The sequence below is a fragment of the Brassica napus genome, chromosome C4 (assembly GCF_020379485.1).
Source record: "Brassica napus cultivar Da-Ae chromosome C4, Da-Ae, whole genome shotgun sequence".
Lineage (NCBI taxonomy): Eukaryota > Viridiplantae > Streptophyta > Magnoliopsida > Brassicales > Brassicaceae > Brassica > Brassica napus.
This window is the reverse complement of record NC_063447.1, coordinates 30,951,159-30,961,291: the sequence shown is the minus strand read 5'-3', so window position 1 is coordinate 30,961,291 and position 10,133 is coordinate 30,951,159. Positions and strand designations below refer to the sequence as shown.

General features: G+C 36.8%; 2 protein-coding genes across 3 annotated transcripts; one reads left to right on the top strand and one right to left on the bottom strand.

Moving 5' to 3' along the window:
• Positions 1-3,255: 3,255 nt before the first annotated feature.
• Positions 3,256-3,738, bottom strand: LOC125585995. Its single transcript, XM_048755754.1, has one exon. It carries the CDS (start codon positions 3,736-3,738, stop codon positions 3,256-3,258), a length of 483 nt encoding a protein of 160 aa, XP_048611711.1.
• A 2,275-nt stretch (positions 3,739-6,013) lies between these two features.
• LOC111202035 (citrate synthase 5, mitochondrial-like) lies at positions 6,014-9,905 on the top strand. 2 transcript variants are annotated; one of them, XM_048753674.1, is made up of 20 exons: positions 6,014-6,162; positions 6,288-6,354; positions 6,446-6,508; positions 6,665-6,706; positions 6,858-6,923; positions 7,004-7,069; positions 7,152-7,265; positions 7,366-7,429; positions 7,586-7,668; positions 7,759-7,811; positions 7,898-7,975; positions 8,087-8,215; positions 8,330-8,372; positions 8,471-8,557; positions 8,710-8,811; positions 8,976-9,083; positions 9,167-9,217; positions 9,306-9,379; positions 9,467-9,518; positions 9,599-9,905. In XM_048753674.1, the coding sequence occupies exons 2-20, from the start codon at positions 6,304-6,306 to the stop codon at positions 9,689-9,691; spliced, it is 1,419 nt and encodes a 472-aa protein (XP_048609631.1). In that variant the 5' UTR covers positions 6,014-6,162; positions 6,288-6,303; the 3' UTR covers positions 9,692-9,905. The 2 variants fall into 2 exon arrangements, with proteins under 2 accessions (XP_048609631.1, XP_048609632.1); XM_048753675.1 differs by having other exon boundaries at positions 6,073-6,162; positions 6,271-6,354.
• Positions 9,906-10,133: the final 228 nt, after the last annotated feature.

Genomic DNA, 10,133 nt, shown 5'->3' with positions numbered 1-10,133 from the left:
AACGACTTTCAGTATCGGGGAGGATTAGTGAATAAAGACATTGCTATCGATCCAGATTACATGACGTGGTGTATGTTCGAAGGATTCTGTGAAGACAATGGGTCAAACGGGAAGGTGAAACACGTCTGGTACAAGCTTCCACAAGAATCTATGGAGTCGGTGAAAGTGATTTTGGAACTTGCTTCAGATGCTTCTATTAATCAGATGTGTTGTGAAGCTATGAAAGTAGGTGGAGTAGATATCTACATTGAGCAGAGTGTTGGTGAACAGGTTCCGGAGAATGGTGAAGAAGATAGAGGTGAAGAAGACAGCGGTGAAGAAGAGAGAGACGAGGAAGCTCAGAACAATGGGGAATCGTCCAATGCTCGTGATGAGGTTGAGGAAGAAGTCATCGAAGAAGCAGAAGATATTCCATTTCAGTCACTCTTTGGAGATAACCATGATGATGAAGTTAGAGGTGCCACTAGTGAGGAAGTTAGAGATGCCGATAATGAGGAGATTAGAGGTGCAGGTTGTGGTGATGATGAAGAAGAATTGGAAAGGCAATTAAAGGATAATGAACATCCGGCTCCTGCTGTTGACACTGATGATGAGTGGGATTACTTCAATCGACAGGAAAAGGTGATTTCGAGAACTACGTACAACAATGAGAAGCCTCCATACCTGTGGTTAATGCAGACATTCAAGAGCGGAGAAGAGTTCAAAGACCAGCTATTGCGCTATGTTTTGAAGACAAATTTCGATGTGAAGCTTTGCCGATGGGAGAAAACAAAGCTGGGAGCCATTTGTACAAAGGAAAATTGCGAGTGGAAGATTTATTGCTCTGTTGAGAAGCCAAAGGGGAAGTGGATGGTGAAATCTTATGTGGATAAACATAATCATCTGAAGAGTAGTAAAGCAAGGATGTTGAAGCAGGGTACAATTGCAAGGATGTACAAGGATGAAGCAAGAAGAAGACCTGGTATTAAGTGGACTGACATCAAGGATGAGATAATGATGAGGTACAGTCTCTCAGTTTCTAAGTGGATATGCACGAAAGCAAGAAGAATGGCTCTAGATTTGGTAATACAAACTCAGAGAGAGCAATTTGCCAAGCTGTGGGATTATGAGAGGGAGCTTCAGCGTTCAAATGAGAATACGAAGACTGAGATTGTGACTATTCCTCGTGACGATGGTAAGATTGTCTTCGACAGATTCTACATTTGTTTTGAGAATCTGAGGAACACATGGAAGAATTGTTGTCGGCCTATTATAGGACTTGATGGTGCATTTATGAAATAGGAGTTAAAGGGTGAGATTCTTGCAGCTGTTGGTCGAGATGCAGATAATAGGATTTATCCTATAGCGTGGGCAATAGTTAGAGTGGAAGATAATGCTTCATGGGCTTGGTTTGTTGATAAGTTGAAGGCTGATTTGGATTTGGGGTTAGGCAATGGATTCACTATCATATCTGACAAGCAGAAAGGTTTGATAAATGCTGTTGCAGACCTTCTACCCGAGTCAGAGCATAGACATTGTGCTAGACACATTTTTGCAAATTGGAGGAAGGTTTATAGTGCGTCAGAGTATGAAGATTATTTCTGGGCAATTGCATACAGCTTCACGAATGGTGATTATCAGATCAATTTGAAGGCTTTAGAAGTGTTCGACGCAAAGGCACATGAGGACTTGCTGAAGACAGAACCGAAGACATGGTGTAGAGCATTTTTCAGTAGACATGCACGATGCGAAGATGTGTGTAACAACCTCTCAGAAAGCTTCAACAGAACAATCAAAGATGCTCGTAAGTTGCCACTGATTAACATGCTTGAGGAGATTAGGAGACTTGCAATGAAGCGTAACTCTCGAAGGCGTGACATAACAAGTGGCTGTTCGACTCAGTTTCCACCAAATATCATGGAGATTTTTGAGCAAAACCGCCAAGCAAGTAACCACTGCACCGTTATTAAAAGTAGTGAAAGCTTATATGAAGTCACTGAGTGGGATTGTAGCTATGTGGTATGTCTTCCAGAAAAGCATTGTGCTTGTAATCGATGGGACCTCACCGGGATACCTTGCCGGCATGCTATTTATGTCATAAACGAGCATAACAAAGAACCTGAAGAGTAAGCACCATTCTTTCTTCTCATATCTTAGTATTATATAGGTTCTAACTCTATCTCTCTTTCTATTTTGTAGCTTTGTTGATCCTTACTATCTGACATCAAGGTGGCAAGACACCTACGAAAACAACATAAAACCTGTCAACGGAGAGAGACTGTGGGAGAAGACAGGTAAGGAAGCTATACAAATCCCTGAAAAAAGGAGAATGCCAGGACGCCCGAAGAATTATGATAGGATCAAAGAGGCACATGAGTCAAAGACAAATCCAACAAAGGTTACAAGAGAAGGAAGAAGGATGACATGTAGCAACTGTAAGCAAACATGTCATAACTGTGGAACTTGTACTCTACAAGCTGCTCCTGAGCTTCCTAAACGCAAAAGAGGACGGCCAAAAAAGACTGTAAGCAAAATGCTTTTCTTATATGTTTTTCCTGTGGTTTGATGTGTATGTAATTTCACATATGATTTTCTTAATAAGGATGATCCTTGGAGCATTCAAAATGCACCGAAGAGGAGGAATGCTCAAAGCCAGTCCACACCAAATCCGGTCAGCACACAACCTTGTGTTGATCCACAGCCATCAACTGCTCCAACTGCTCCAACTGCTAGAGGCCGTGGCCGTGGACAGGGACGAGGGAGAGGGCGTGCTCGAGGCCGTAGACGTGAGTGTGTGCCTCCTGTTCCAAGAGAGTCTGGTTGCTATATTGCTCCTTACTCTGGTCGTGTATTTGAGGTATGGGGGTCTGCTGCTGTGAGTGATCAGAATTCACAAGCCTCTCAACAACAACCTGAAGACTCTTAGGCTCTATAACTTCATAATCTTCTTCTCTTATTTTATTTGGATGTTTTAAAACTCTCTAGGATGATCTTCTTTTGTTTGGATGTTTTAAAACTCTGTAGGATGATCTTTTGTTTGGATGATCTATGATATGTATTTTTAAGAAATTATACAGAAAGAAGACTCAAAATGTAACAACAACAAACATAAAATTCATTGATCAAAGAGAGATGAAAATGATGCCATTACAATAAAAGACACACACAAACCATGACAATCCGAAACAGAAAGACCAACAAAAGACACAAACATGACAAAACAAAACAGAAACACAGATCCTAATGAAACATTACAACAAAAGAGACAAACCATAACTACTTCTTCAGAATGGTAATGACAAGGATGACTGTGACAACAGCGAAGCCTCCCATCGAAAGAGCAATGAATTGCCTTAGCAATTTCTCCTTTTCAACTGATGTGATAAGAGCAATTTCAAGTTTTTTCTTCTCCTCTGCGAGTATGTCCCCTTCCTCTAATAATAATGATGTTGAATCTTCAGATGTGGTTGGTTGAGAAGCTTTGCTAAGCAACTGTTTCAGATTTCTGATTTCTTCTCTCTGACGATCCATCACGCCTCTCGCCTCCAGTAAACTCTGTTTCTGCCATTCATTTTGCTCCTCCTTATCAATCCAATCGACGAACCCATGAGGACCGCAGCACCAAAACCTTCTACCCGGATTGTCATCTGTCCATGCCTTCGCCGGAGTCGATCTCTTATTACAGTAGCATAACGGACCGTCGACCTTCTTCTTATAGGATGACCTTGCACTAGAACTCGAGCCTTCACTCTTAGCCATCGATTTGAGGGATTTCTGGGAAATAAAGAGTTGAATGAAATTAGGGTTTGTTTTTTTTCGATTTGGGGCTTTTGATGAAGGAACCCGAGGATTTAACGGTTCAATCACGTGTCTAATTAAAAAATTAACGCCGTCTTGATTCTCTGTTAAACAGAGTTAACGTTGTTAGAATCGAAGTGTGAAACTTCTGAAATTCAAAAGTTGATGTATTTTTTGGGTAACGCAATTTAGTCTGTGTATTAAATGGGGAGCCTAAAAAGTTCGTGTATTAAAGTAGCAAAAGAAATTCAGTCCGGGTATTTTTAAGGAATTTTCCCAATGGAGAATGAAGAACTTCAAGCTGCCCATTCGACCCAAGTACTATTAAAAAGAGGGAAACTTCTTTAAAAATACACGGACTAATTTTTATTTGCTAATAAAATATACAAACTATTATGGATCTCCGTTTAATACACGAACTAATTTTCGTTACCTTTTAAATACACAAATTTTTGAAATTCTCAGATTTTACACATAATTTTCGACGACGTTAACTATATTTAACGGAAGTGACGACGGCGTTAGTGTTTAATTAACATGTGTTTAAATTGTGAAAAGAAAATTCCTTAAAAATACACAAACTATTTTTCATTTGCTAATAAAATACACGAACTATTTTGGATCCTCGTTTAATACACAAACTAATTTTTGTTTTTATTAAATACACAAACTTTTGAAATTTTCATAATTTACACATCGATTTAGACGATGTCAACTGTGTTTAACAGAAGTGAAGACAATCTCAGTGTTTAATTGAGCATGTGGTTAATCTGTGAAAAACAAATCCTTAAAATCCTCTCGATAGATTATATTGTTAGCTTTCTTTTCCATTACGCTTTCATAGTGTAAAAATCTGTGTAAAAATCTTTTTTGATGAAATTTCAAATTTTTTTATCATAGTAGAAAGAATATATAACCTAATTCATAACACTAAACTTATTTACCATAGTGTAAATTAACCTTGAATCATTATCACTACTATCAAAGCGAAGAACAAGAATTAAAAATGAATAACACTAAACTAATTCCAAAATCAGAAACTCCTTTAAAATTACATAGTTTTTCTTCGTCTTTTTTCACGACATGGAAATCGACTCCACTTCGAATCGATATAAAGGGAAATCAAAGTAAAGAAGAAGAAAAAGAACATAGTTTGGAGAATAAAAGAGGTTGGAACATATTAGGGTGTCAAACTCGAATTGTAACAAACTCAAATCAATTTCAGTTGGCTGAGAGTGAGCGTGTTTTTCACAGTTAAACTACTTATTTAATTAAAACTAACGTCATCTTCTATTAAACATAGTTGACATCGTCTAAATCGATGTGTAAAATCTGCAAATTTTAAAAGTTTGGGTATTTAATAAAAAACAAAAATTAGTTTGTGTATTAAACGAGAATCCAAAATAGTTCGTGTATTTTATTAGCAAATGAAAAATAGTTTGTGTATTTTTAAAGAATTTTATTTTCACAATTTAAATACGTGTTAATTAAACACTAACACCGTCGTCACTTCCGTTAAATATAGTTAACGCCATCTAAAATGATGCGTAAAATCTGCGAATTTCAAAAATTTGTGTATTTAATAGGCAACAAAAATTAATTCGTGTGTTAAATGGGGATCCAAAATAGTTTGTGTATTTTATTAGCAAATGAAAACTAATTCGTGTATTTTTAAGAAATTTTCCGCTTCATTAATTTGTTTTATTTTGTGAAAATATATTTTATTCCCTTGATATTTTCTATTTTTTCCAAGAAAACAAGACATTTTAGGGCATCCGCAACGGGAATCCTTAAGTGGGAGTCCTTAGGGAAAAAATAATTAAATAATCAGTGGATCCCACCAAAAGCTAAGGATTAAATCTTTAAAATTTTTAAATAAGGACTCTTTCTTTAGTAAATCCTTGCACTATTTGCGGTCCCCACGACTACGTGGTGGTCCGGGAATGGTCATCTTTTTTTTTCTTTTTTGAAAAAAAAATCCAAAATATCCAAGATTAATCTAAAATGCCCTTGTCGCTAAGTACTCCAATGAGTCTTACCGTTGCGCATGCTCTTATACCCTTAAATATATTAACAAACAGCTACGTTTATTAATGACCTTTATTTTAGGCGTTAGAATCGTTGCGACTGCTTCGAATCTTGCGTGACACGGACTTGGATGATATATAATCCCATAACGAACCGAGCAGAACCGAAATAACCCGATCGGTTTGGCTATGCAATTAGTTTATTGTTCCGGTTTAGTAGTAAGAATCCTATTTTTTGGTTTGGTTCTGTTGTATTTTTAGTACCTGATGAACACAGAAACACTTGTTCCTCACTTTGCAAAACATTTTCATCATCTCCCGATTGATCGCTCATAGCGTAAAAACTTTAGAATCACCGGTAATGAGAATTCTATTTTCTTTTGTTTAATATCTAAAAATCTCCTAACGGCTCAATCTTGTTTAGTATCGATATTGCATGAAACCCTAACGGATCATCTTGTTTGAGAAAAATATTGTGATCAGGTGTGAGTTTTGAAAAATGGTGTTTCTTAGGAGCGTCTCGGCCATTTCAAGGCTCCGATCTCGAGTCGTTAGTAGATTTTACCTTTCCTTTTTTTGTGTGTTTGTGTAACGTTTTTTTCTTTATGCTATCGAATAATGATCGGATCTAATATAAGCAGACAAAGCAATCTTCACTTAGCAACTCCGTCAGATGGATTCAGACGCAAGGCTCTTCCGATTGGGTAATGTTAGGGTTTTTTACGTGCTAATGTTTCATTTTGAGATGAAAAAGAAGTGAAAAGTTTATTTTTTTATGTGACTGTTCTCTTTTTCCAATCTTATGATTTACAAAAAAAAATATTTTGTGTTGATGTTGGTTTAAAAAAATGGCAATGCAGGACCTGAAGTCTCAGCTGCAAGAGATAATTCCAGAACAACAGGTTCTTCCTTGTCTCTGATTCAACTTGTATCTTTCTTTCTAAGTTAGGGCAGTCTTGCACCAAGTGAAGCTCTTTTCTTTGTTTTATTTGCTATCTTTTTTATTTCACATTTCTGTTTTATTTTCTGTCATTTCACAACTTCCTATTTCAGGACCGCTTGAAGAAATTGAAATCACAACATGGAACTGTCCCAGTGGGGAACATCACTGTTGATATGGTATGGATTCTAAGGAATATATAAGAGCTTTCTCAACTCATATATATTATTAACCTTACTACATGCAACATTTTTGAAAGGTACTTGGTGGAATGAGAGGGATGACTGGTTTACTCTGGGAAACCTCACTGCTTGATGCAGAAGAGGTATGTATATATACTATTGCTCATAGGATATATAATCTTCTGTTCATAGATCATATAACATATGCTCTGATCTTTCTTTCAGGGGATACGTTTTAGAGGCATGTCGATTCCTGAATGCCAGAAAGTATTGCCTGCAGCTCAGCCTGGAGGAGAGCCTTTGCCTGAGGGTCTTCTGTGGCTTCTGTTAACTGGAAAGGTTGGATTGTCTTAGCATTTTTATTCAAAAATGTATCATAATATTTAGTTTCCTTCAATATATTATCCTAAAGTATAATTTTCCCTCTTATTTGATTTAGGTGCCAAACAAAGAGCAAGTTGATGCATTGTCAAAGGAGCTAGCTAGCCGTGCTGCTGTGCCAGGTTTGCAGTTCACCTCTCCTCTGTCCTTTTTGTAACCTTAGTTCAGATGTTGATAATTTTGTTATATCAAATATTATGATTGTTGAAAACGTAACAACTCTAGCTTATACTTAATTTTTTTTTTGAACACCAACTTATACTTATTTTAAATTGCAGATTATGTCTACAAAGCTATCAATGCTTTGCCTTTGACTGCTCATCCAATGACTCAATTTGCAAGTGGTGTTATGGCTCTCCAGGTAGCTAACTCTGTTCTTAATTATCTTAGCTTTTTTTATATAGTAAATTAAAGCAATTAACATCTTATCTTTGTTAAATTGTTATTCCAGGTTGAAAGTGAATTCCAGAAGGCATATGAGGAGGGTGTTGTTCATAAGTCAAAGTATAAACTTGATCACTGTTTATAGTACTTTTACCTTGATTGTCTTATAGTAGCTGGAATCATATAAACTGATCTTTTCCTTTCAGGTTCTGGGAGCCAACCTTTGAGGATGCTCTCAACTTGATAGCTCGTGTCCCTGTTGTAGCTTCGTACGTTTATCGGAGGTTAGGTGTTGTATGACTTAGTCCATGTGTTTAGCTTCTGAAGTTTCTAATTTCTGGGGTTTTTTCTTCCTTAGTAGTGTTCTTAAATTTACATACTACTTAATATTGCAGAATGTTTAAGGATGGTAGCATAATTCCATTAGATGATTCTTTGGATTATGGTGCTAATTTTTCACACATGCTGGGATTTGATAGTCCTCAGATGAAAGAGCTCATGAGGCTTTATGTCACCATTCACAGGTTTGTGTTGGTTCTAATATATGATGATTCTCCATTATTTTACCAACCATTTACAAAACCTTTATAGCATCATGATCAATGAGATTTTTTCTTTCTAACTGGTTTTCGTTTTAGTGATCATGAAGGTGGAAATGTTAGTGCTCACGCTGGTCACTTGGTATGTACTACTTGCTACATGCTAAAGTGCAATGTTTCGAATTTCTTAATACATTTCTGATGGTTCTCTTTTATGGCTGATGATATTTATGCATTTAGGTTGGGAGTGCACTTTCAGATCCATATCTTGCATTTGCAGCTGCCTTAAATGGCTTAGCTGGACCACTACACGGTTTGGCGAATCAGGTAGCCCCCTAGCTTATATCTCATGAATATTGTTCGTCTACAAGTATACATAGCAGATAGTTCCAAGAAATGACTGGTAAACTGCTGATATTATAATTGTACAACTGAAGTTAGAGTTGATAACAACTGAGAATTGAATCTTCTTGTTCCAGGAAGTTTTGCTATGGATCAAATCAGTTGTGGAGGAATGCGGAGAAAATATATCAAAGGACCAGCTGAAAGATTATGTCTGGAAAACGTTAAACAGTGGCAAGGTAAAAAAAATGATCTGCTTTGCCTTTTGAAACTATAGCTGATATGATCTTAATGAAAGTTGAGTATATAATTGAGTATGTGAAAACAGACAATGCATGAAAGAATGGGATCGTATTCTTGTGAAGGTTCGCAAGGCATTTCTAACCAAACATTTGTCTTGCAGGTGGTTCCAGGATATGGCCATGGCGTTTTGCGTAAGACGGATCCAAGATATGTATGCCAAAGAGAGTTTGCCTTGAAGCATCTACCTGATGACCCTCTTTTTCAGCTGGTAACTTCTTTTTAAATTTAATTTTCGATCATGGTCTTGAATTTCTAATATTTATACTCACATATCATTTATCAACACAACAGGTGTCTAAGCTCTATGAAGTTGTGCCTCCTATTCTAACCGAGCTAGGAAAGGTATTATATTTTTCATCATTACTTCATAACAATGTTACCATATTTCTCATTCTCTCTGGTTTTATGAATCTTGAAATCGCTTTTACAGGTCAAGAACCCTTGGCCTAACGTGGATGCTCACAGTGGAGTGCTGCTCAACTATTATGGTCTAACCGAAGCAAGGTAAGAATTGTACTCTCATTTAAGTGTGATTAGACTTGGACCTTTAGCTGAATATAATGATATTTCTCTGTGTGTGTCAAATATTAGATACTACACGGTTCTTTTTGGCGTCTCAAGGAGTCTTGGAATCTGCTCACAGGTGCCATATAAAATTCACATTTAGTACAGACCAATTAGATCCATCAAAGCTTATATTCTGGTTTTTTTTTTTGGTTTCAGCTGATATGGGATCGAGCTCTTGGACTGCCACTTGAGAGACCGAAGAGTGTTAACATGGACTGGCTCGATAAGTTCATGAGCTTGAGCCGCTGAGGTCATACCTAACGTGTTGGTCAAGATAATCACTCTTCTCTCTCATTTGATGGGTATCTTTTAGCACAATTTTCATTACGATTATTTGTTTTTCTTTGGAGTTGTCTTCTGAAAATGAAATAATGCCAACAATTGAATAAACGGTCTTTCTCGGATTGAAATACACTAAATTATTATTCCAACATTGACAAACAAGTTAACCTATTGGCTCTCAAGCCTCCATCCATGGATTTGTTTTTATTAGTCTTAAGTCAATGAGTAGAGTACGAGGTCGCACAATAAAACAGAAGAGGGCTTAGAGGAGTCGTTGAATCCTACTCTTTTACTTTGTGTGTGAGTGTGAAATAAATCATTTAGTTATTTAGTGGTGGATTTTAGTTAAAATATTATATAGATCATGCAATCAAATTAAACCCATCAAGCCCTGTCTATAACTCTGTAT

Excerpts from the sequence above, each read along its gene's own strand:
- LOC125585995 (XM_048755754.1), bottom strand. The coding sequence starts at position 3,738 with ATGGCTAAGAGTGAAGGCTCGAGTTCTAGTGCAAGGTCATCCTATAAG.
- LOC111202035 (XM_048753674.1), top strand. The coding sequence starts at position 6,304 with ATGGTGTTTCTTAGGAGCGTCTCGGCCATTTCAAGGCTCCGATCTCGA. Across the intron at positions 6,355-6,445 it reads CAAGGCTCCGATCTCGAGTC|ACAAAGCAATCTTCACTTAG; the intron begins GTTAGTAGATTT and ends TAATATAAGCAG. Across the intron at positions 8,216-8,329 it reads CTTTATGTCACCATTCACAG|TGATCATGAAGGTGGAAATG; the intron begins GTTTGTGTTGGT and ends TTTTCGTTTTAG.